The following is a 27584-nucleotide window of genomic DNA, read 5'->3' as shown; positions in this document are numbered from 1 at the left end:
GGGAAATAAGGCAAAGTGTACCCCTGTAGGAAGAGGCATTGTAGTCTTTCAAACAGAAGATGGGAATCGGCTTTGAGCAACCAATGTGCTGCATGCGCCAGGATTGGGGATGAACTTACTCTTTGTATCTCAGCTTCAAAACAAGGGCTATGATGTTTTCTTCATTAAGGAGAAAGTATATGTCAAACACCCGATTTGGAAAAATAAGGCTCAGATTGGAATCAGAAGTAACAGGTTGTATAGATTACAGCTAGAATCTCCAATGGCATTGATAGGCAACAACGGGGATAAAGATTTGAATGAACTATGGCACAGTAGGACACTTACACCATGGGGCTCTGAGAATTCTCGGGAAAACAGTGTCAAGAGTTCCAGAATTCAGTACCAAACGAGATGATGTATGCAGAGGATGTGCACTAGGCAAGTACGCCAAGGCATCATTTTCTAGAAGAAACAATAGGGCTAAGAGTGTTTTGGGATTGATACACTCAGATATCTGCGGACCCATGTCCACAAAAGCTCTTAGTGGTGCCGAATATTTCGTCACCTTCATTGATGACCATTCCAAAAATACTTGGATCTACTTTCTGAAAACCAAGGAGGAGGTTTTTGGTCAATTCAAAGAGTTCAAGGCTCTAGCTGAAAATCTGACAGGAAAGAAGATAAAGATATTGTGCTCAGACAATGGTGGAGAATTCATTGACAAGGACTTCACTAATGTTTGTGCAAGGGAAGGCATCAGAAGAGAGTGGACAACCCCCTATAATCCGGAGATAAATGGAGTAGCAGAAAGGAAGAATCGGACTATTGTTGAACCAGCCAGGGCAATGTTGTATGATCAGGATATGTCCAAGTTTCTATGGGCAAAAGCTGTTGAAGTTTCTAAGTCTACTAGTTAGAAACCCTCCATGCACTTTACTGATTTATTCCTACCTACTTGTTATGTTACTTAACAAGTTATTTACAATGTAAATACTGAAAATAAACACTAGTGCATGCTCAACATATTACAGATCATCAACTGAAGGAAACATAAACAAGCACACAAAATGACACTGTTATTTTTGGACCAATGTTCCCAGAAAAACCCAATGCGGGAAAACCGGTGCATCTATCTGAGGGTTTTCTTATTAAGAAATTTCAGAGTACAATCTAGGTTCCAAATCCAGCTTACCCAACATAGAATGACCTTAGCAATAGTACCTCTCAGTCTGAGACAGATGTCCCGGCTAAAACCCCGGATAAACCCTTCGGCAGCTCCTCAGCTCCAATCTACCCCAGAAACCCCAGCATCTGCCTTTCTGGACTGCGTCAGCCTCTCTTTGCCCAGCGCTGGCCCTGCGTCACCTTGAATGGGTCTGCGTCAGCCTTCTAGCCCTCTGCGTCAGCAACACTGGCCTCTCTGAAGCACTGCGCAGCTCCTAGCTGCCTCTGCATGGCCTTGCGTGATCCCTGGCTGCTACTGCGTCACTCCCTCTGGCTCCTGCGCTGATCTCTCGACACTATCTCTGCCTCTTTGTCTCTCTGTACTCACTGCCCCTCAGCTGCAACTTTGATGATTGATTCTATCTCTCTTAGCAAACTCCGCTCTAGAGAATAGAATGACTGATCATTTGGTGTACTCTCCAACTGACCCTCAAGCCTCCTCTTATACTTTTATACTTGGCATATCGACGATCGAGATTAAGTCCCTAATCGACGACTAAGATTATATCTGTCTTGATCCATGTATTTTGGACCATTCTAACACAGTTTTATATTAATCCACATTAATATTTTAATAAAAATATTAATTATTTTAATATCTCCTAAACTGCTTAGAATCTGCCCAAACCCTTTCTGGATATTGGAGATCTCATGTGCCCCAACCTCTCCACCAAATTTCGTGGCTAGAGCACATCCGATGCTACCACAAATCAACACTCCCTCTTAGTGAGGATTGTGCTCTAGCAAGACTCCTCACTGAGTATTACTCTGATCATCCGACATCGGTTCCTATGTTGATGCTAGGCTTGTTGCCCATCATCCTCTGCACTGCTGCATCCTGTACTACTGCCCATAGCTCTGCCACTGCCACTGCTGCATCTGTATGACAGCTCACTCTGCATTTGTGTTGTTGCTCATGGCTCTGCCATTGCCACTGCTACACTGCACTGCATCTCCTCTCATCATGCTGCATCGTGCTCCCCATTGCTGCACTGCAACTCAGTTACTGAGAAGTAAGTAACTGGTCTCCCAATTCTTACCTCTCTGTTGGGCTAGAGACCCTCTTGATGCTGAAGCTCCCTCTGTCGCTGGCAAGTGCTCCCTCTCTGACCTCTGAGCTGCTACAACAACTCCCTACATCTCGCACTTTTGCACACCTCTTTGTGCCATCCTGCCCTGGTGTAGCACTCTCGTGCCTCTCGCACTGCTGCAGCTTGCTAGCCTTGCATTGTCCTGGGAATCCTGCACTATAGCTCTCTCTACTGCTTCATCCGCATCCATCTCTACCAACATCAACCAATCCTGCTACTCCTCTTCGGGGCTCCCATAGCAAGGTCTAATCCAAGAGGCTGGGTACCTCGAGGATATTGCCCCTCATCGCCTGTAGTCCGCCTGACTACAGTTCGATGTCTCCCCACTTTCGCTCAAGTGGTGCATGTGCACTCATGGCATAATCATCGTCTGTCTCCACTTCCTTCTTTTCTCCTGTTGGCGCTGCCTTAGTCTTGGAAGTCTCTCCCTTACTCTTCTTCCTTGGACACTGGGTCGCATAATGACCCAACTCCCCATAGTGGAAGCACTTGATCTTGGAGAGATCCTTCTTCCGCTTTTCTTGCTTTCTCTCAGATGTTAAGGCAACATCTTCCTCCTCTTCCTTTTCGACTCTGATCCCCTTACTATTGCTTCCCGCCTTTGTCCGCCGTCTTGTCTCTTCTTGGTGAAGAGCTCCCCACATCTCATCCCAAGGTGGAAGTGTCCCTCTGCCTAGTATACTTTGGACAAATACCTCCCAGTCTTCTGACACTGCATTCAGGGCAGTCCTCACCATCAATTCCAGATCAGGCATGGCTTCTATGGAAGTCAACTGATCTCGGATCTCATTCAGTCCTCCGAGGAAGGTGTCAATCGGTTCTCCCTTCATCTAATATGACCTCAGCTGATTTTCTAGTAACATCCTTCTCTGCACAGAAGTATGATGGTACAATTTCTTTAGGGCCTCCCACATCTCATTTGTCGTTTCCTTCTTGGCAATGTGTGGTACTACATGGTCCTTGACCCTGTCAAGGATGATGCTCTTGGCGCTCGCCATTGCCTCCTCATACTTGTTGTTCTCAGCTGGGTCGACTGGGATAGCTATTGTCTTCAAGGCTAAGTGCTTGACACGATTTCTATCAAGTACGGATAAGATTCTAGCCTTCCAGACTGCGATGTTTGACGCTCCGTCTAGTCTGTCTTGGTCTCTTACTTCGTGTAGTGCCATGATGCTCTTCTACTTCCCTCCTGGAAGTTCTCGATGTGACTCCCTCTGAGTCTCGATTTCCCTCCTGGAAATCCTTCTGCCGATGTCGAGATACCCCCTACTTTGATCGCCTGTGCAACCGCACCACTGATCCAAATCTCTTGGCTAGAAACCCTCGGTAGCAACTCCCTCCTCTTGGCCTTGCCTGTCAGGCACTGTTCTGACTACAATATCTCACCAGCTCCACTTTGCAACTTTCCCACAACCTCCTAAACCCCAGCAACCTAAAGGTGAGAGCTCCTAGGCTCTACGCAATCCCGGCACCAGCAACCCAACCTCCTCAGCCAACTATGCCAACCCTCCTAGCCTCTACGTGAGTCTACCTTTGCCCCCCTTAGCCTCTGAGCTACCTCTTCCTGGCTCACCGTTGATGACGTAGGCACTGCGTCACCCTTTCCTTATTGTTGCTCTGCTAGAAACAACTTCTGTCGCTCGGGACAACTGTTTTCTACTGTTATTGCTCCGCTCGGCTGATGTCCTCAGTTCTCCTCTGATCTGCAACCACGCTCTGATAGCATGTTGAAGTTTCTAAGTCCACCAGTTAGAAACCCTCCATGCACTTTACTGATTTATTCCTACCTACTTGTTCTGTTACTTAACAAGTTATTTACAATGTAAATACTGAAAATAAACACTAGTGCATGCTCAACATATTACATATCATCAACTGAAAGAAACAGAAAGAAGCACACAAAATGACACCGTTATATTTGGACCAATGTCCTTGGAAAAACCTAATGCGGGAAAACCGGTGCAGCTATCTGAGGGTTTTCTTATTAAGCAATTTCAGAGTACAATCTGGGTGCCAAATCTGGCTTACCCAACAAAGAATGATCTTGGCAGTAGTACCCCTCAGTCTGAGATAGATGTCCTGGTTGAAACCTCAGATAAACCCTTTGATAGCTCCTCAGCTCCAATCTGCTCCAGAAACCCCAGTGTCTGCCTTTCTGGATTGTGTCAGCCTCTCTCTGCCTAGCACTGGCCCTGCGTCACCCTGAATGGGTCTGCATCAACATTCTGGCTTTCTGCGTCAGCAACGCTGGCCTCTCTAAAGCATTGCGCAGCTCCTTGCTGCCTTTGCGTGGCCCTGCGTGAGCCATGGCTGCTACTGCGTCACTCTCTCTGGCTCTTACGCTGATCTCTCGGCACTATCTCTACCTCTCTGTGCTCACTGCCCCTCAGCTACAACTCCGATCACCGATTCTATCTCTCTTAGCAAACCCCGCTCTAGAGAATAGAATGACTGATCATCTAGTGTACTCTCCAAGTGACCCTCAAGCCTCCTCGTATACTTTTCTCGTTGACATATCAACAGCCGAGATTAAGTCCTTAATCGACGACTAAGATTAGATCTGGCTTGATCCATGCCTTTTGGACCATTCTAATGCAGTTTTATATTAATCCACATTAATATTTTAATTTCCCTATGTTTAGACTTAGGGACTCCATTAATATTTTAATTTCCCTAAGTTTAGACTTAGGGACTCCATTAAACATATTAATTATTTTAATATCTTCTAAACTGCTTAGAATCTGCCCAAACCCTTTCTGGGTTATTGGAGATCTCATGTGCCCCAAACTCTCCACCAAATTTCATGGCTAGAGCACATCCAATGCTACCACAAATCAATAGAAGCATGCAACATGACAGTCTATATCCAGAACAGGACTCCCCATAGGGCATTAGATAAGATTACTCTGGAGAGTGTCTTCACCGGTAAGAAGCCTGAGGTGAGTCATTTAAAGATATTTGGGATTTTCTCATACTACCATGTACCCGAAAGAAGAGGAAGAAATTGGATCGGACTGCGGAGAAAGGATATCTTGTAGGATATAGCGAGAATGCTTAAGGCATATAGAATCTATCTTCTGGGGAATACAAAGATCGTAATTCGACAGGATGTGAAGTTCATGGAGGACAAAGCCTTCAGAAAATGCCGAGAAATGCCTTCCGAAGAGCGTTCAAAGGATGATTCATTGGTTCAGCCACTTCGACTAGCAAAAACTAGCACTAATATTTCTCCTAATGACAAAACTCCAGAGGTGGAGCCTCAGGAAGAGGAGCATCAGATAGATATACCCACTACCAATGGTAGAGCGAGCCGGGAACTTCGACAGATTCTACGAGATGCAGAGGATTTTGTCGGGGCGCCCAGGAATGTGAAAAGGGGGCGTAAACAGCCAAACAAATACCAAGCCTTGGTGGCTCAGGTTGGAGAACCCTCCAGTTTTCAGGAGGCCGTTTAGCATCAAGTATGGGTAGATGCTATGGTGGAGGAATACAGTTCCATTATGGTCAATGATGTCTGGGAAGTGATACCTAGGCCTCAGGACAGGTCAGTTGTAGGGTCAAGAAGGCTCTACAAAGTCAAATACGCTACAGATGGCAGTGTAGAAAAATACAAAGCCAGGTTTGTGGCTAAGTGGTTTGCTCAGAAAGAAGGGATAGACTACGAAGAAACCTTTGCCCCAGTAGCTATGCATACTTTTATTAGATCCATGATATCCCTTGTAGCTCAGATGGGGTGGGAGATTCACTAGATGGATGTCAAGACGACGTTCTTGAACGGGGTGATAGAAGAAGCAATATACATTTAACAAATAGAGGGTTTTGAGACACATGAGAAGGAATCTCATGTATGCAGATTGAAGAAGGCTTTGTATGGGCTTAAACAAGCACCTAGAGCATGGTACGGTCGAATTGATGACTACTTGCAGAAGATGGGATTCGTCAAGAGTGACGCAGATCCTAACCTCTACTATCTAGTTGTAGAGAATGAGCTTGTAATCCTGGTTTTATATGTGGATGATCTCTTTCTGACAGGATCATCCAGGCTCATTAAAGATTGCAAGGAGAACCTAGCCACAGAATTCGACACGAAGGATTTGGGACGGATGCATTATTTCCTGGGGTTGGAAGTTTGGCAGGAGAAGGGTGAAATTTTCCTTAGGCAAGGGAAATATGCTACAGAGATTTTGAAGAGGTTCAGAATGCAGGATTGTAGACCTATGGCTACTCCAATGATCACCAACTGGAAGAAGATTGATGCATCTGAAGATAAAGAAGTCGATCCAACCTTGTACAGGCAGCTCATAGGGTCCCTAATGTAGGTCAATACTAGGCCAGACATTTGTTACGCTGTCAACACCCTCAGTTAGTTCATGGTAGAACCAAAGAGGGCACAATGGGCAACAGCCAAGCATGTTCTTAGATATATACAAGGAACGGTCGAGCATGGACTGATGTACACCTAAGGCAATGACATTAGGTTGAGTAGGTTCGTTGACGCAGATTGGGCTAGAAGTTTAGTAGATCGGAAAAGTACCACTAGGTACTGTTTGAACATTGGATTAGGAATGGCCTCCTGGTGTAGTAGGAAACAGAAATCTGTGGCTCTGAGCTTAGCTGAAGCTAAATATATGGCAACTAGCATAGCTTCGTGCAAAGCCATATGGCTTAGGAAATTACTTGTGAATCTATTCAGAAGAAAGATGGAAGCGACCAATATTTTGTGTGATAATCAGAGTTGCATCAAGCTCTCTGAGAATCCAATCTTTCATGATCAGTCGAAGCACATTGATATCAGGTGTCACTTTATCAGAGACCGTGTCCAACAAGGCACAGTACAGTTGAGGTACACCCCAACAGGAGAACAGGTGGCAAATATTCTCACCAAGGCCCTTGGAAGAACCAAGTTTGTGTACTTCAGGGAGAAGATGGGGATGGTGAAGAATCTGTTTCAGTAGCAGAAGCGGATAGTATAAGGAGTTGGAGTGAAGCAGTTAGCAGTGACAATGCTATGGGCATCATATTCAGAGGGAGCTGCGGTACAGATGTAGCAATGGCAGTTACACTATCATGTGCAGCAATACAGGTTGCAACAACACAGTGGATGAGGGGCAGTTGGCCAAGCATCAACAACGCAGAGGACCAATGTCATGGATCAGTGTGATGCTTCTGTCGGGAAGTATTGTTAGGGCACATTCCTGCTAAGAGGGAGTGTTGATTTTGGGTAGCATTTGATGTGCTCTAGCTCCAAAATTTTGTGAAGGGGCTAGAACACATGAGATCTCCAAGACCCATAAATCGTTTGGAGAATTTCCACCCGGATGAGGAGTTATTAAAATAATTAATATTTTTAATGGGTTCCTAAGTCTAAACTTAGGAAAATAAAAATATTAATGGGTATTAATAAAGATATGTGTGAGAAGCTTCTAAGAGACGAGGATCAAGTTTGTTTTAATCTTTAGCCGTTGATTAGAGACTTAATCTCGGTCGTTGATTCATCAACAGGAAAAGTATAAGAGTGGACTTTAGAGTCATTTGGAGAGACACCAGGAAAATACTCAGTACCCCAAGGGAAATCGATTCTCAAGGAGGAGTTCGATTTCAAAGGGAGAGTTGCAGGGTGGAGGAAGAGGAGGGCATCAGCAGCAGTCAGTGACTGAGGAGGAGGTGACACAGGGCATTCAAGGACAGCGCAGAGGGAAGAGCAAGCAAACAACGCCATGGAGACGCAGTGCTCACACAGGTTGACGCAAAGTGACACAGAGGTGGGTGAAGGGTCTCCAAGGTGTCAGAACCTCTCCAAAAGGAGGAGAAACTTTGTCTCAAGTGTTTTATCTCAGAAGTGTCTCAGTTTTTCTGTGAAATAATTCCTTGTAAAGCGATTGTTGTTGAAGATTAATAAATCCCTCATCTGCTAGTTTCCTTACATTGGGTTTTTCTGGGGTCAATTGTCCAAAAACAACTGTGTTGATGTGATTGATTCTTGTGCTTGTACATCACTGTTATTTTCTCTATGTCATTATGTGATAACTACAGTAGAATTTATTTTAATGTTTACTAAAGGGTTTTAGTAAATAACTTATTGTGAGAGATAAGTAGGTGAAATAAATTAGTTACTGCAGTAGAATTTCGTATTAGAAAAATTCACATTCAATTCTAGTTAATCTTAGCCATCGATTATGTTTTAATCTTGGTCGTTGATATCTCAAGGAGAGATTGTAAGAAGAAATTTGATGGGGCTTGGAGAACACACATTAGACACCAGCAGTGGCAAATCAAACTCCAGAGTAGCAGCGCTAAGTTGCCGGAGAGATTGATAGTGAGCTCGAAACAGTGAGAGAGGGGCAGGGATAGTAGGGTCTGAAGAAGATTTTCCTGTTCCAGTGAGTGTATTGCAGAGAGGCAGTGAGTGCTACAAAGAGACAACATAGAGCCATGCAGTGCTTTGGAGGGTATTTCGTATTCTACTGGGGAGAAGCAGTGATTTGGTGCTAGAAGCCAAAGAGGGAGTCTGGAGGCCAGAAGGGTCCATCTTCCAGACAACAGCTGACCAAATAGTAAGGGAGCAGCAGTTCTGAGTTGTGGGACGCGGCACTGTGTAGGCTGACGCAGGGATTGCACAGAGGCAACAGTGAGCAACTCATCTCGAGCCAAGGTCAGTGTCTATGCTAGTGGGAGTGAGATTTTTCTCATTAGACTTATTGTCTGTCATTTCTCTGTATGAACTGCTAGATTTGAGCATCCATAGTTTTGTACTCAGATTTACTAATGGATAATAGTAAAACCCTCAGCTGCTGCACCAGTTTTTCCAAAGATGGGTTTTTTGGGAATCTGGGGACATTGCTCCAAAAATAACTGTGTATTTGTGTGTGTGCATCTATTCTTCCAGCATTATTTTCTTCCGCGGTATTTTATTTGTGAAGGTTGTTGTGTATTAGTTTCGATATTTACAATAGAATACAATAAATAATTTGTTTAGTTCATTTAACAAATAGAAGAAACTTAATCAGTTGTTGCAATAGGATTCGGGGTTTTCCGAATCTTCACATGGTATTAGAGCATAGATCGTAAGTCGAAGAGTTCAGTGGCAGAAGTGAAGAGGAATTTCGAAACTCTGCGTAGGCAGTAGTTCGAAACCCTCAGAGGCAGCGCAGTCCTTGGCTAGGAGGGTCAATTTTTTGAGGAAAAGTTTATTTCTCTTAGAGAGTCGACTGAGAATAAATTCTCCAGATCAAAGATTACCAGAGGCAGAGGGAGAAGTAGTGTTTTCCTTGCAGAGTAGATCTTCAACTAGGACGCAGTTATTTTGCAGCAGGTTGCTAGTGCAAAATAGCGTCAGGATGAAGGAAGAGCGCACACTAAGGGAATTATTTTCTCAAGGAACTTCTAGTCCAAAAGTTCGAGCAGCCATAGTTGTGAGTAGATTTGCCCACTCCAATAAGGAGTGCGTAGAGCCAGTCAATAACTGCGAGAGGAGAAGAGGAGGAATTCGACTTTTTGCAGAGATGACTTCAGCAGGGTTGGGAGATCAGGATCGGTTGGAGGGAACCTCCATCTATGTGATCTGGAAGGCAAGAATTTCCTTTCTTCTAGATGAATATGAACTAAAACCTACATCGGTGCAGTGGTGGTTATCCCCACGGATGCAGATCAGATGAAGACCTACAAGGAGTTGGTGAAAGCAAAGAGGTTGATTCTCGATGGGGTTCAAGATCACGTTGTGTCTCACATAGCAGGCAAAGATACTACTAGGCAAATGTGGGAAGCTCTTGCTATGCTATACCAGGGATCTTCAGAGCAACGGAAGATGTATCTTGAGGAGAAGCTAAGATGTACCAAGATGCAGAAAAGGGAGCGCATAGACCCCTTCCTCACTAGGCTTTAGGATGTTTGAGACTAGTTGTCTGCAATAGGGTCAGCGCCCCAGCCTACAAAATTGGTGCAGTTAGCTCTAAACAGTGTTTCCCAAGAATGGCAGGGCTTCATCCAGAGTATTCTGGGCAGAGACAAGTTGTCTGATTGGGATCGAATGTGGGTTGATCTGCAACAGGAGGAGATGAGGTGAGATTTGGTGAAGAGCACCATTAGTGGCACCAGTCCCAGCAATGGGACGAAGCAAGTGAAGGAAGCAGAGAATGTGGCCCTCACATCGAAGGGAAACCAGAAGCAACGCAGGAGGAAGAAGGACCTTTCCAAGGTCAAATGCTTCAGATGTGATGAGCTTGGCCACTACAACACTCAATGTCCTCTCAAAAAGGACAAAGAGGAGAAGCAGGATCAGCAGGCTACATCTCCAGAGATAGACAAGCTATCCTCCAGATTGGAGGAATAGTTTGCCATGATCAACAATATACCTCCAGGAGTGAGGTGGGGTGATTTGGTTTTGTAGCCCCAGGGAGCTACAGTATGAGAAAGATTCTTGAGGAGGTCCAGCTCATGAATTAATACCTTGCTACAAGAGCCCATAGTATGTACTATGTAGTAGCAAGATGGATCAGTGGTAGATGGTGTAGTCAAATGCCAGAGTGACAGATGTAGTGGCCAGTAGAGGTCAATACTAAGCAGCGCAGTGCAGGGTTGGCAGTAGTGCAGCTGGCACAGAGCAGAGTCAACAGTAGCGCAAAGGCTTCAATGACAGCACAAAGACTAGCAACAGTAAGAGACTTGGGAGACAGATGCATCATACTGATCACAATTGATTCAATATTTTGGATGTTTTTCAGTTGCAGCAGTGGTAGATGGAGAGGGAGTTGCAATGCAGATGCAGTGTTGGCAGCAGTTCAGCAAGGCCAGCAACAGAACAGATGCAGCATATATCAGAGTTGCGCAGTAGTTTGTGGGCAGCAGCAGCTAGACATCAGCAGCATGATAGGAGGTGGTGCAGAGACAGGGTGTTGCTTCAGTGGGTTGCAGTGTTAGAACACATTCCTCACTAAGAGGGAGTGTTAGTTTTGTAGCATTGGATGTGTTCTAGCCACAAAATTTTGTGGAGAGGCTAGAATACATGTATTCTCCAAAACACAGAAATCGTTTCTGGAAATTCCACCTAGAGACAACTTAATTAAAATAATGAATCATTTTTTAATGTTTCATAAGTCTAAACATAGGAAATATAATTAAAGGGTATTAATTAAGTCATGGTGTGAATCTTTTAGAAGACATGGATCGAGTTCTAGTTAATCTTAGCAATTGATTATGTTTTAATCTTGGCCATTGCTGTCTCAACGAGAGATTATAAGAAGAAATTCGATGGGGCTTGGAGAACACACATCAAGCACTAGCAGTTCGAATTCACTGGCAGATCAAACTCCAAAGTAGTAGTGTTGAGTTTTCGGAGAGAGAGCTAGTGAGCTCGAAGCAATGAGAGGGGCAGCGATAGTAAGGCCCGAGGAAGATTTTCTTGTTCCAGTGAGTGCAATGCAGAGAGGCAGCGCAGAGCGACGCAGAGGCAACGCATTGCTTTAGAGGGGATTTCGTATTCTGTTGGGGAGAAGCAGTGATTCAGTGCCAGAAGCCGAAGAGAGAGTCCTGAGGCCAGAAGGGTCCATCTTCCAGACAACAACTGATCAGATAGCGTGGGAGCAGCAATTCCGAGTTGTGGGAGGTAGTACTGCGTAGGATGATGCAGGGACTGCATAGAGGCAACAATGAGAAGCTCATCTTGAGCCAAGGTCAGTGTCGGATCGCTAGTGGGAATAAGATTTTTCTCACTAGACTTATTGTTAGTAATTTCTCTGTATGGACTGCTAGATTTGAGCATCCATAGTTTTGTACTTAAGTTTACTGCTACGTAATAATAAAACCCTCAATTGTTGCACCAACGTTCCCAAGATGGGTTTTTCCGAGGACATTGGTCCAAAAATAATTGTGTATTTGTGTGTGTGTGCATCTATTCTTTCAACATTATTTTATTTGTGAAGGTTGCAGTGTATTAGTTTCGATATTTACCATAGAATACAGTAAATAATTTTTTCAATTCATTTAACAAATAGAAGAAACTTAATTAGTTGTTGCAGTAGGATTCGGGGTTTTCCAAATCTTCACAGAACGAAACTTGAAGTAAGTCATTTAAGGATATTCGGGAGTGTGGCTTACTATCACATACCAGATGAAAAGCGCAGTAAATTGGATCAGACTGCAGAGAAGAGGTTCCTCGTAGGGTATAGCAAGACCTCAAAGGCATACATGATCTACCTTCCTAGCAGCAGGAAAATTGTAGTGAGGTGAGATGTAAATTTCATGGAAGACAGAGCTTTCAGAAGATCTCAAGAAATGCCTGCAGGTGATCAGTCAGCAGAAGTTCCATTAGTCCAGTAGCAGGGCCAATAGAAGCACAGATGCACCGTTTATCAGAGTTACACAGTAGTTGGTGGGCGGTAGCAGCGAGACTTCAGCAGCGTAACAGGAGGTGGTACAAAGACAGAGTGTTTCTTCATGGGTTGCAGCGCTAGAACACATTCCTCGCTCAGAGGGAGTGTTGATTTTTGTAGCATCAAATGTGTTGTAGCCCAGAAATTTGGTGGAGAGGCTAGAATACATCTATTCTCCAAAACCCAAAAATCGTTTCTGGAAATTCAACCTAGAGATGACTTAATTAAAATAATTAATCTTTTTTTAATGGTGCCTAAGTCTAAAACTTAGGAAAAATGATTAATTAAAGGGTATTAATTAAGTCATTGTGAGAATCTTGTATAAGAAGACATGGATCGATTTCTAGTTAATCTTAGCCATTGATTATGTTTTAATCTTGGCCATTTGAAGCCTCAATGAGAGATTATAAGAAGAAATTCGATGGGGGTTGGAGAACACACTTGGAGCCACCAACAATTCGATTTTGCTGGGAAATCAATTTCCAGAGTAGCAATAGTCAGTTGCTGGAGGTGATTCAATGAAGTCAAAGCAGTGAGAGAGGGGCAAGGATAGTAAGGTCGGAAGGAAATTTCTCCAGGCTGGTGAGTGCATAGTAGAGAGGTAGTGAGTGCCACAGAGAGGCAGCGCAGAGCTTTAGAGGGAGATCCTTATTTTGCTGAGATGTCGAAATTCAGTGCTAGAAGCCAGAGTGAGAGCCCAGAGGCCAGGAGGATCGATTTTCCAGATAGTAGCTGATCAGTTAGCAAGAAAGATGTTGGTCCGAGTTGTGGGATGCAGATCTGCGTAGGGTGACACATAGGCAATGCAGGGGCAGCAAGGGACAACTCATCTTGAGCCATGGTCAGTGTCAGATCACCGGTGGGAGTTAGATTTTTCTCACTAGATCTCCTATCAATTCTTTCTCTGTATGGAAAGCTAGATTTGAGCTTCCATAGATTTGTACTCAAATTTACCACTGCATAATAAATAAACCCTCTATCCTTGCACCGGTTTTGCCAAGTTGGGTTTATCCGAGGACATTGGTTCAAAAGTAACTGTGTACTTATGTGTGTGTGCATCTATTCTTCCAGCGATTTTATTTCTTCTGTGGTATTTATTTTGTGAAGGCTGCAGTGTATATGTTTTGAAATTTGCCATAGAAAACTGCAAATAATTTGTTCAATTAATTTAACAAATAGAAGAAATATTATTGGTTGTTGCAGTAGGATTCGGGTTTCCGAACTTTCACAGAGGAAACTCTAGTGGATGTTGTGCATAGTGTGGCTATCTATAGGTCTGCGAACAATCCATAGATTGGAGGCGTAGGATATTGTTTAAACATTTATTGATTGATAATTGTACTTGAAAGTTTTGATTGCATTTTCTTTAAATCAGATTCAAAGTCCTTCAAATGTTCATAAACTTCATACTGATGTTTAAAAAGTAGAGTGGAAAAGGAGTTAAAATCTTCACCATGGGTAACAAATGAAAATTCATATTGAATGGATGTTACTGGTATTGTACAGCATAGAACATCAAAATAACCTAAGGTTTCTTATACCCCATAACAAAATGGAGCAGAAGAAAGGAACAATAGAACTACTATTGGAAAGGTTGGAAATATGTTGAAAGATTAAAAAATAAAAATAGAGAAATATAAACTAATCAATAATTTTGGGCTTAAGCAGTTAATACTACAAATTATATTAGCTAGAAGTTCTACAAAAGAAAAGAATAAAAAAACTTTATCAATGAATTTTGGCCTTAAGCAGTTAATACTATAGATTATATTAGGTACATGTCCTACAAAAGTTTAAAGTTATGACACTTGAAGAAACGAGTGGTGGGGTGAAACCTGCTGCAAAACACTTGAGAGTCTTTGGCAACATTGCATATACAAGAAGAAATAGAAAGAAAGAAATAATTTTAATGTCAATGAGGCTAAAGATAGCCTATGGGGCATATTGCTTCTTCATCTGCTTGATGTATGTGGCCCTTTTTCTGTGAAGCTTCAAAATAAATGCTCCCGACTTCTCAAAAAACCCCTCGCTAAATAGATTATCCCAAGAGCTAGATGCCAGCGTATCTACATAACTTTTCTTGTTGTCTTTGAAGGTCTCACATTCTAAAATAAAATGTGTTTCTGTTTCCACTCTTCCAGAAGAACAAAAAATGCATACTCTTTCCTCCCACACTTCCTTTGGCCTTTTCTAGCACCCTGTTTCACAACGAAGTTGGTGAGAATTAGTCCTTAACTGAGCAATAAGAATTTTGGCTCTCCAAGAGATATTGGCCTCTATGTATGCTTTTGGTTGATGACTATGAGTGGGATTAAACACTTCAATATAGTAATTTTTCTTTCTTCCTAGCTCCTTATCCCAAGTATGCTTGTGGAACTTTTCCATAACAAAAGTTTTTATCTCTTTGTTTATGGGACACGCGTTCAAGCAAATATCCCATTTACTAAACCATTTGTTATTTTGCTGCATACCAGTTTTTTTGCTCTTACACGATCTATCATTAAAGACAACCTTGGGCCATCTACCCTCTTCCATTTGCTCAATTTTTTTTAAATACCTTATAACTTGCACCATAGCAATTGCTTCAATAGGAGTAGTCCCTGTTTCACTTAACAAGATATCATAAGGAACTGCACTTTTAATCTTAAATTTGTTTGTAATCAAACGCTTCTGAATTTTCTCAATTTGTCTCCACTGCATGTCGAATGTATTGCTGGCCCATAGTTCACAACCATAGAGAATCCCCAGAATCATTGGAAGCCCAAAAAGGGTTTGAGTGGTTTTCAAGTCCCATAACTCTGCCTCTCTACACCTATTTTTAAAAGCATAGAATGTTTTCCAACCCCCCAAAGTTATTTTCTTTCTACAACCATTCCAACTTATATTTTTTGTTGAAGTCAATTCCGAGGTATTTGTAATCTGCAACTTCTTCCAGAATGTTGTCTTCAAAGTAGAACTTATGTTGGTTATGTTTTCTTTTCTTAGAGAAGACCACTACTTTCGTTTTGTTGATATTGACTTGCATCCCCACACTTCTACAAAAATGCTCAAGGGATAGTAAGTGCTCTTGCAAACCAAGATCTGATTTAGCAATCAGAATAAGGTCATCTGCATACAAAAGAAGCCTTATAACAAACTTGCCCAAATAGATACCATCACCCCCTTGCAAATTTAACCACTCCTAAAGCTTGTCGATATATAAACCAAAAAGGGTAGGAGACAGTGGGCAACCTTGCTTGACCCCGATATCACTCCTAAAACTTTCAGAAATCCCTGCTGAAGTTCTAATTTTGACTTTCACCTCTTCATACAGCCTATGCATAGCGGCTCTCAAATGCTTAGGAACCCCAAGTTCCTCCATTCTGTGCCAAAGCTTATCCCTAGGAACCGAGTCAAATGCTTTTCTGAAATCAACAAAGCAACAAAAGACTTCTTCCTTTTTCTCCCAAACTTTTTCAATGATGTGCCTTAAAGTTATACAATGATCAACTGTGGAATGTTTAGGTCTAAAACCTGCTTGCCCTTTAGCACGCTTATCTCTTTCTCCTGCCCACTTGCTAATTTTGTTTTCTAGCATGCTTCCAAATAGATTTGCAAACAAAGGGTTTATCAGGATGGTCCTATAACTGGAGGGATTATTGACGTCACCGCTTTGAAAAGAGGTATTGCCAGACTAGTTGTCCAATCTGTGGGGAGCCCTTTTTGTATGATGTTGAAGATTTTTGTAATGTGAGGTGCAAGAATCTTTGAGCCCCACTTTAGATATTCTGCTTGGAGTTCAGCTAAGTCTTTTTCTTTTCCAACACCCAACTTCTTGATACCCATCTCTACCTCTTGTACCATGAAGAGTTCAGTATCAGTGTTGACCGAAGGGGGAGGGTCAACCTTGGGAACCTGCTGATAGAGTTGTGTGTCTTTCATAGTCAAACCATTTAGAAGTTGTAATATTACTTCCAATTTGTATCTTTTTCGGTTGGAGCTCCTTCCAAAATAATTTGGGATTATTTCTCCCAATGAAGATTAGTTCTTCCCTCCTTGAAACCATGAAATTGGCCTTTTTCTTGCTTAATAACTGTTTGTAAGGTTTGAGCTTTATGTTATCCTTGTTTGACTCTTTCCGCATTCTCCTTGCCTTTTTGCATTCCTTGTCAAACCAAGCATTAACCAGAAAGCAATTTGTTTCAGACTTCTTAATTTTTGCACTTTGCAAGTGCGCATTGAATTAAATGTGTTAATTCATGACTATGAAGGCTGTGAATTGTAATTTTCTCCTTCTCGAAGAGCCTCTCTAGCATCATTTTGAAGGTATTACAATTTTCCGGGGTCAAAAGAATTATGCCATGTGAGAGATTTTGTTAGACATGCTGAATTTTTTACTCTAATTGTTTCTTTCCAATCCAAGAGAAACATAAATAAATTGGCTTGTGATTTGATTTCAAGTCTTGCAGCTGATCTCCAATCAAAGCTTCCTCCATTATCTCACACAAACCATGCGAGCAAATTACATAATCTACCACCGTTGCTCCATTGTAAGTATCGTAAGTGAAATTACCGGACTTTGCCCATCTAGTCAAGCCATTACAAGTGACTAAATCAAAGGCCCCACATAGATTACTTTCTTACTAATGATTACTTTCTTCTGTAGGCCAAATAGGGTCACAATCATTTTTACAACAAGGAATGCTAGCTTGCTCACTTGTAGTCCTAGCATTGAAATCACCCACTATAAGGACTTCAACTAGCTGCAAATATGTTGCAATATCCACTTTTAAGGCTGCAAATGGATCTTTGTGGTCAAGCCCTCTACCTTTGTAGATTTTTGAAACCTGTGGCGCAAAATATCATGCTGCAATTCTAATGTGGTTTCCATTTTCTGATATTTTAAACCAAATGAATTGCTTATTTGATTCTTCTTTTTCTAACTAAATGAGACAACCTTCTTTCTCCCTTACTAAAACCATGATTCCCCTGTGCCCTTTTCCATTCCCTGCTACCTTGTTCCACACTGCCATCTTCCAGTATCCTTCAAACAGAGGTGTCTTGCACCCTTCATGCTCATGTGTTTCTATGAGGCAAATTAGGTCTCTATCTTCCGCAATATGCCCTAACCCGGGTCCGCATCTCCATGGGTAACCTCTGCAGTTCCAACAAACTAATCTTAAGGAGACCTAGGTATGACTTGAATGCTCTTTATTTTGACATGCAAGACTCACATTGGAGTCTTTGTCCCTGCATTCCCATATTGACCTTGCTTTCTGATTTCCTGTTGAAGAGTTTGTTGCCTCTTCTTTATTACCATCTTGTTGCTCTGTTTTGGAAGGAGGTCCAAATCGCACTATCACAACTTTGCCTTTGTAAATCCATGCTCTCTTGCCTTTATCTCTTGCTGCCCTAACCTTTGAAATTTCCTCCCGTCTTTCCTCCAGTTGTTTTACAGTTAAATTTTCTTCTAGGAAAAAACGAGAACCCCTAAGAGATGTTTCTTGCTTAGAATGATATATTTATCATGCAAGCTAGGCATAATGACTTTTATGGGCCTGGCTCTCTCCCCGTTAAACTTACCCACCCTCCATGCTTGGCATGTTTGTCCTTGCCATAGCAACTTGTCTTTCAAAAAGACTCTTGCAACGTCAAGAGTACATTCATTTTCCCCATAGTCTTTCACCCCTTTAATAATTATGTTTGCTCCCCTTTAATAATTATGTTTTTCCTTGCCTTCACTCTCTTGCATGTTGTCAACTTGAATATTTGTTTCTCCTTCCGTATTAGCAGAATTGCTAATAACTTGAGCCCAAGTTTTCGAAACTTTGGTGGAATATCCTTTCGTTTCTTCTCTTGCATTCTCTTCATGGTTGTTTATTTGGGCAATCATTTTCCCTTTATCCTGGGATGATTTCACATTCACCACCTCTGTACTTTCCACTACAGATTTATTTATGTTTTGCACATCCGCCTTCATGCATTGCCATTCTGTCTTCCCTATCAGGAGAGCTTCCTGTAGCAATGCCACTTGTTCTTTTAAAACTTTATTGCTTTCTGCTAAAGCCTTGTTCTCAGTTGTTATTATATGAATTTTATGATCTCTTTCCTGCCCTTTAGCTTCTAAAACCTCCAACCTTTGTTTTGCATTTAACAATTCTTTCACATAAAGATCAGATGACCAAGTGAGAGGTGTGGATGTGGGACTATATAAGGAAGAATCATCAATGACTTTTCCTCTAGACTTCTTGTTGCCACGTGCTTGTAAAGGAGACTTATTTGAGTGCTTTTTGCGAGGGCTCGAGTACTTTTCCTTTTAGACCATTTCTTCCTTGTTTGCTCCCATTTTAGCAGGGTTATTCTTCGTTTTAAAATGCCTCGATATTGTTTTGGCATTGACCCAAACCCACTTCCCAGCTTTGGCGAATGAGGCAATTTTCACTTGTCCTAAATCATTTGTCTCCACATGTTCTGAAATTTCTTGTTCCTTTGTCATGTTTGAATGCATTTGCTACTCCTTGCTCGTTGCTCGATACTTTTGTTGCATAAAAGATCCCTGCTCTCACACTGCTCACTGTTCACTGCTCGTTGCTCTCACTGCTGAACACTGCTCGGACAACTGCACTGAACAAATGAGAACTCATTGTCGCTCCAAGAGAAACCTGTCAAAGAAAATTGCAGCAAAAAAGTTCCCACAAAGTTCTTTGTGCAGATTCTTAAAATAATTGTTGTCGTGCTCTTCTTTTCTAAAATTCTACAAAGATCTCCGATGAAAATACGTTTAACACTAAACTCTCGCAAGAATTAACAATATCACTTAGGGTTACCACTTTACGTTTTGCCAAGATTTGAAACCAACACCCTTCGAAATCTTTGCTTTTTTGGTATTGCTTGTCGTAAAGCCGCCCCAGTACGCTCGAGCTTGGTTTCCTTCGCATTAACAATACCTGTGGGGCACATTTACTGAATGCTTCGCAGTGAAGCTCCACAAAAGCCCTGGCAATGGTAGAACGGCTCGATATGGGATGCGTTCTGCAAAATGAGTTAAGTAATTAGTGCAGAAATCTCCCGGAAGAAGCGTGTCGAGACCGTTCAAACCCTCCTTGGTGTTCCTGGCCGTTTTAGTAGGATTTATATTCACGTAGGATGTTGTGGAGAATCTAAGCATTTCTTGATGTAGAGAAAAAAAAAACAACACTATATTCATCAAGGGTGTAATGGTTTATACATATTCGAAGTGTATAATGATGGAACTTAGAGATGTGAATCTAATGCTCTCCTTAATCTAACATTCAAGTCTCTTAGCGTATTAGAACCACTTTTAACATTTTTCCGTTATAGTAGTATTGTAGACTCTTTGGTTGGTAAGAAAAGGTTCTTGTATTAAGCTTGCTCTATGTTATGTACTAATTAACTACCACATTTTCAAAAATAATAAAGTTATTCAAAAGGAGAAGATACTCTAGACGTTGACCTAGGTTCCATTGCCTCATGACCCCTCCAAATCTTTCCCATCATTGTAATAATCCCAACTCCTATTGATGTTGTTCTAATTTTGATATGTTATCATGGCTAGATTCTAAAGTATTGTGATTGGAACTATTTTACTGATGTTTCTATTGAAAAAAAGAAAAGAAATAATCTACAGTGCAACCGATACGATCCTTACCCTTTTTCATATTGGTTTCTGCGTTATTCTGTTTCCTTCAACTCATGTTAGTTTTCTGAGACTTTCAAATAGGGCAATGGGTGCTTCAATTTTTTGTATTTTAGTTCTGCTGTTTAAATCCAAAATTTCAATGTTCATTGACAAGACGTGCTCAATGTACCAAGCACTAATACACTGTCTGTGTCTGATAAATCTGATCTCATTTCCGCTTTGGTGAGATTCTCTGTGTGTGTATATATATATCGTTTAGTTTTGAGACTTGGCTGAAGTTGTGGTAGTATGGTTTCATTGGAATATAGAAAGATATCGACTTTGCATATTATCTGATAGTTGATTTTTCTTGGTGGTATAGGTTGGTCAAGATAAACAAGTCTGCAGTATTTGGAGACCAATTTGTCCAGACGGGTAATCTTTTAGTTAGCATTTTAGTTAGTTCATTATTTATTTAACATGTAGCAAACTAATTTTTTTGTTCTTTGATCAATTATATCCATGTCTATTTTTTAGGCATCCTAGGCTGATGTAGAATTCTGATTTTTATACCCAGATATATCTCTGTTGGGCATATTGCTCACGCTGGAAAACATTCACCAACTATCGCTGCTGTTTACCAGTACAACAAGAGGGACTTCGCATCACCAATAGGTTTTGATCTGGTAAGAGGGTTTTTGGTTGATATGCCTGAAAACAGAAATGAAACAATAAGTTGTGACACAATATTCCTCTTTTCCTGCATAGTTTCTACTGGTTCTAGTATTTGATGAAAAACTTTAGAACCTAATTTCAGATTTTAGAGATTGCTACGGAAAGGAGAATGAATCTTGTGTGTGTGTTTTAACAGGTATGGAGAAACTGCATTGATGACTTTATCAGACCATTATCCATTTGGGTTCCAAAAGCCCCAGAAGGGTACAGGTCAATTGGTTGTATTGCTGTAGCAGGTTATGTGGAACCAGAACCAAGCACCATATTCTGTGCGCATTCAACTCTTGTTGAAGACAGCATGTTTGAAGATGAACCAATATGGACTGCCCCGGGTGCATATCCGTGGGCTTGCTACCTTTATCAGGTTCAAAGTGAGGCTTTGCACTTTGTTGCTCGAAGACAAAGGAAAGAAGAGTCAAGGTGGAGGCCTTGTAAAGTAGTCGAGTATAGAGACCCTTCAGTGTAACATGTAATTATTTTCTAAAGCTAGGAAATGAAGCCCAAATTGTAAAATGTTACTATTTGAACTCAAGCTCATTATCTGTATCAATGCATACTTTAATATGTGTGTTCTTGTCAAAATCGATTGAAAACAATACACGGAAAGGGAACTTGTTTGCTACATTCCTGGGCTCATTCTCATTACGAGTACAAATGCATATTTCTAGTATCTACATGTGTCCTTGTCAAAATCCATTGGAAACAATACAAGGAAAGGAAAATTTGTTTGCTACAGTCCTGATGTGTTTTCAGGAATGGATCCTTATGTTCAAGACACTTGAGTGAATAAAAAATTTTGAACATCTCATATTGTCTATAGCGGTTCCAGAGCCATTTGAGTGGTGTCTTTTTTCTTGCAAAAGCTCAATGTCTATGATCTTCACCCCACTCATACAAGATCTGAAACTACTTAATAACTTGGCCCCTGATAATTAAGCACCTACTCTTGTTTGTCACCTACTCTAAATGGTTTGACTATGCAAGACAACTCTATGAGCAGGTTCCCAGGTTGACCCTCTCCCCTTGGTCAACATTGATACTGAACTCTTCCTGGTACAAGAGGTAGAGATGGGTATCAAGAAGTTGGGTGTTGGAAAAGCGAAAGACTTAGCTAAACTCCAAGCAGAATATCTAAAGTGGGGCTCAAAGATTATTGCACCTCACATTACAAAAATCTTCAACAATATCATACAACAAGGGCTCCCCACAGATTGGACAACTAGTCTGGCAATACCTCTTTTCAAGAGCGCTGATGTCAATAATCCCTCCAATTATAGGACCATCATGATAAACCCTTTGTTTGCAAAGCTATTTGGAAGCATGCTAGAAAACAAAATTAGCAAGTGGGCAGAAGAAAGAGATAAGTGTGCTAAAGGGCAAGCAAATTTTAGACCTAAACATTCCACAGTTAATCATTGCATAGCTTTAAGGCACATCATTGAAAAAGTTTGGGAGAAAAAGGAAGAAGTCTTTTGTTGCTTTGTTGATTTCAGAAAAGCGTTTGACTCGGTTCCTAGGGATAAGCTTTGGCACAGAATGGAGGAACTTGGGGTTCCTAAACATTTGAGAGCAGTTGTGCATAGGCTATATGAAGAGGTGAAAGTCAAAATTAGAACTTCAGCAGGCATTTCTGAAAGTTTTAGAAGCGATATCAGAGTCAAGCAAGGTTTCCCACTATCTCCTACCCTTTTTGGTTTATATATCGACGAGCTTGAATAGTGGTTAAATTCGCAAGGGGGTGATAGTATATATTTGGGCAAGTTTGTTATAAGGCTTCTTTTGTATGCAGATGACCTTATTCTGATTGCTACATCAGCTCTTGGTTTGCAAGAGCACTTACTATCCCTTGAGCTTTTTTGTAAAAGTGTGGGGATGCAAGTCAATATCAGCAAAACGAAAGTAGTGGTCTTCTCTAAGAAAAGAAAACATAATCAGCATAAGTTCTACTTTGAAGGCAACATTCTGGAAGAAGTTGCGGATTTCAAATACCTCGGAATGGACTTCAACAAAAATCTAAGCTGGAATGGTTGTAGAAAGAAAATAACTTTGGGGGTTTGGAAAGCATTTTATGCTTTTCAAAATAGGTGTAGAGAGGCAGAGTTATGGGACTGGAAAACCACTCAAACTCTTTTTGGGCTTCTAGTGATTTTGGTGATTCTCTTTGGTTGTGAACTATGGGCCAGTGTACATCCGACATGTGGTGGAGACAAATTGAGAAAATTCATAAGCGTTTGATTACAAACAAATTTAAGATTAAAAGTGCAGTTCCTTATGATATCTTGTTAAGTGAAACAGGGACTGCTCCTATTGAAGCAATTGTTATGGTGCGAGTCATAAGGTATTTAAAAAAAATGAGCAAATGGAAGAGGGTAGATGGCCTAAGGTTGTCTTTAATGATAGATTGTGCAAGAGCAAATAACAAATGGTTTAGTAAATGGGGTATTTGTTTGAACGCGTGTCACATAAACAACAAAGAGATAAAAACTTTTGTTATGGAAAAGTTCCACAAGCGTACTTGGGATAAGGAGCTAGGAAGAAAAAAAATTACTATATTGAAGTGTTTAATCCCACTCATAGTCATCAACCAAAAGCATACATAGAGGCCAAAAGCTCTTAGAGAGCCAAAATTCTTATTGCTCAGTTAAGGACTAATTCTCATCAGCTTCGTTGTGAAACAGGGCACTGGAAAAGGCCAAAGGAAGTGTGGGAAGAAAGAGTATGCATTTTTTGTTCTTCTGGAAAAGTGGAAACAGGAAAATATTTCATTTTAGAATGTGAGGCCTTCAAAGACAATAGGGAAAGTTATGTAGATATGCTAGTAGCTAGCTCTTGGAATAATCTATTTAGCTAGGGGTTTGTCGAGAAGCTGGGAGCATTTATTTTGAAGCTTCACAGAAAAAGGGACGAATACATCAAGCAGATGAAGAAGCAATATGTCCCATAAGCTATCGTTAGCCTCATGGACGTTAAAATAATTTTTCTTTCTTTCCTCGACTTTGAGAGCCCCTCCATAATGTGGTCCAATGTTTTTCATCAACCCAGACGCACGTACTAAACACAGTCGCTGCAAAACCGCTAGTCTCTGCTTTAAGAGTTTGCTTGCTTATGTCTAATTTATAACAGAAACAAATACTTTTCAAATGTTTGATAGAACAGCCTCAAGTCCTCACATAATTTAGAAACAACCAGAGTGTCTAATTGTTCAAACCATAGCATCATTTGGGATTCCCACACATTGTGCAATTAGAAATGACAAAATCCCTTTAGAACTCTAACAATGAGACGATGGAATCTAGTGTGATTTACGTTTTGTGATATGCTTTTATGGTTGCTTGCACAGTTTTCAAAACAATAAATTGCCTACTTGGTGCCAAAATCTCATTTCTCATGAATCTACAATATTGTTTCCAATTTATTTAATACCAATCTAAATGTATCTTAACTCCAGATCTACTAAACACTGAGAGGGATCAAATCTCTTTTCACTCCAAAAGTGATTTTCATTTCAAGATATTTGAATCCCTCTCGGTGCTTGGTAGATCCGGAACTAAGATATATCTAGGATGGTGACCTTTTTAATTAATTAGAATTAGAATTAGAAATGACAAAATCCCCTCTTTAAAGACTAAAGTAGTGATGTCTTGGGTGATGATATTCACAACACTAACAATAAGACGATATAATCTAGTGTGATTTACATTTAGTGATACAAAGTGTTCAAAACAATAAATTTTCTACCCAGTGCCAAAATCGCATTCCTCATGAATCTGCAATATTGTTTCCAATTTATCTAATGTCAACGTAGATCCATCTTAACTCCAGATTTACCAAGCACAAAATCTCATTCCTCGTGAATCTACAATATTTTTTTCCAATTTATCTAATATCAATGTAGTTTCATCTTAACTATGGATCTAGCAAGCACTTAGAAAGATCAAATCTCTTTTCACTCAAAGATATTTGTATTTCAAGAGATTTTATCCCTCCCGACCCGAATTAAGATGGATCTAGGTTGGTGTTACTATTAATTATAATTATAATTTTATATTTTATGCTTAGTTTTATATAATTTGACCAAGTCCAAATGTTTTAGTGATAATTATCATTATTATTTTGTTTATTTTATTTCTTTACGGAGACAAAATGTTTATAGGATATTACAACGTCTTTGCATACTCTCTAGATGAGTATTTTTAACTGTTTATTATTTTTTAATTGAGCCATATGTAAATGTTTACAAACATTTACACCACCACCACATCTCCCTAATACCTTTTTGCTTTTAGATTAAATTTAAAAAATGTTATATAATAAAATATTTTGATTTTGAAATTATTTATTGTTTTTGGGTATGTGGTATTGATAGGACATGGTATTGACCTATGGTATTGTAACAAAGCTTATTTATAAGTTAATAATATCCCTGGTAAAATAGGAGTCATGGTTAAGAATCTTGTTATATTGTAAGTATTAAATTTTTGTATTTGTTAATTAAATTTGATTGTGTTTATTAATTAAATTTAATGGAAATTATTTTAATTTATATGGTAAAATGGATTTTAATTTATAACTATTATTTATATGTTATATATTTTAATGTGATATGTATATTATGATTTTCTTTCATCTGAAAATTGTTAGTAATTTTATTAATAAAAAAAATTACAATATCACAATATTCCCTGGCCTTTTTTTTATGGAGCAACACAAGCACAGGGTTGTGGAGGGGGTATTCAACTGCATAAAACTGAAAATCATCAATACAAAATTCAAATGGGTTTAGGGATGGGGACAAACAACTATGCAGAATTGATCTCTCTTAGAGATCTCCTCCATTTTGCGCTCGCACATGCATGCGATCACATTCAGATTTTTGGAGATTCAAAAATCATCATCAATTGGTTCAATGACAGATCTGCATGTCGTATGCACTCTCTCAAGAACATATTGGATCAAATCATGATCTTAAAAGCACAATTTAATTATATCTCATGTCAACATATTTATAGGGAATGATCCGGATTTAAACAAGAACGCAATAAAATACAGAGAGACAGATATGCAGTGGAAATAATACCTCAATTCATTACTGTAAAATAGTCAAATATGCTTACAAACAGAAATGGAAATAAACCAGCTAGGGCGATGGTAGCTTGTCTCTGAGAAGAGATGTGGTGGCTACATGCCTCTGAATTGTCTTACAATGAGGCTCGAAGGCCTATTTATTGTCGAGAAACAATGGAAAACCCTTCACATTCCAAAACCTAACACTAAAAGATGAAACGCCAAATTGTGGGCCCCGTTTTTGGGTAAGTTGGTACATCAACTTCCCGAGTTCGCGAATTGGTCGTACTATCTCCGTTTGACGTGCATGATAGCCCGTTGGAAAGATCTCTCCGAGGACTACGACGGAAAAGATGACTTTTATCAAAAAAATCGCTGGCGGTGGATTTCCAAAAAACGTCGTTTAGGGCCTCAAAACGGCTCCGGAAGTTTAGGACCCGAAAAACTGCTAAAAATAGTAAACTGTGCTATAATTAAGGAAACTGAAAAAAACTGTAAGAAGCACTAGAGGGGATCCAAGTGGAATTAGCGGGTGGCCACCAATATCCACCTGGATCATTCCTCCCCCCTTAGGAAGCAATGGTCCCCATTGCGTTGAGTTCCTCCATGAGATGAGGGAACTTCTGTTGCACTTGGTCCTTGGTGAGTCACTTGCCCTGGTGAAGGAGTTGTCCTGCTTTGACAACTTGATACAGTTGGATATTCTGCTGGCGAGTTTGCTTGATCTGTGAGTCCATGATCCGATCAGTTGCAGCTTGTTCCATGCAAGCTGGATTTAACTTTGTGGGTGTGAGTTGTTCTGCAATGTCGGACGTGTCTAGTAATGGTGGAAAGTATGGCCGAAGGCGGTCGACATTGAACACTGGGTGCAGGCCAAGGAATGGGGGAATGCTGAGCTCAAATGCATTGTCTCCCACAACCTTGGTAATGGTGTAAGGGCCATATCGGAGTGGTCTGAGTTTCCGATAGGCTCCGGTAAGGCGTTCCTTTTGCAAATGCAACCAGACTTTGTCGCCCACTCGAAACTTGTGTAGCACCCGATGTTGATCATGTCGCTGCTTGTACTTGGCATTTGATTTCTCCAGAATGTCATGGACCTGTTGGCGAATATGTTGGATGTGCTCAATGAAGTTGTTTGCCTTATCTGTTTCAGACTTGACATGAGCAGAATCTGCGTGAGTAGCTGCAAATGGCATGGCTACATCGATGGGACATAGTGGCTGGAATCCCAATCCCACCTGAAAAGGGCTGTGGCCAATCGAGCTGTGGAGAGCCCGGTTGTAGCTGCGCTGAACATAGGGGAGGCTCTCATCCCATGTGCGTGGATGCTTTGAGTTGTACATGCGTAAAATGTGTACGATCATCCTGTTGACGACCTCAGTCTGGCCATCAGTTTGAGGATGGAAGGCTGTGGACTTAGTGAGTTTGGTGTCCAGCATCGACCAGAGGCTAGACCAAAATGTACTGAGGAACCTGCTATCCCGATCCGAAATGATAGACTGT

At 40.8% G+C, this 27584-nt stretch overlaps 1 protein-coding gene across 1 annotated transcript in view; it reads left to right on the top strand.

Annotated features, from left to right (window-relative positions):
- The window catches only part of LOC149256692 (pleckstrin homology (PH) domain-containing protein), a 492716-nt gene extending 470891 nt beyond the window's left edge, over positions 1-21825 (top strand). The window contains 3 exon segments of the mRNA XM_089460839.1: positions 20665-20717; positions 20860-20968; positions 21154-21825. Of these exon segments, the coding sequence (XP_089316965.1) occupies positions 20665-20717; positions 20860-20968; positions 21154-21483 (492 nt within the window). The 3' untranslated portion in view covers positions 21484-21825.
- The last annotated feature ends 5759 nt before the right edge of the window (positions 21826-27584 follow it).

The sequence above is a fragment of the Pinus tabuliformis genome, chromosome 7 (assembly GCF_031772625.1).
Source record: "Pinus tabuliformis cultivar Carrire ecotype Pingquan chromosome 7, CPIR1, whole genome shotgun sequence".
Taxonomy (NCBI): domain Eukaryota; kingdom Viridiplantae; phylum Streptophyta; class Pinopsida; order Pinales; family Pinaceae; genus Pinus; species Pinus tabuliformis.
The sequence above is the reverse complement of the archived record's forward strand: the minus strand, read 5'-3'. Positions and strand labels throughout refer to the sequence as shown.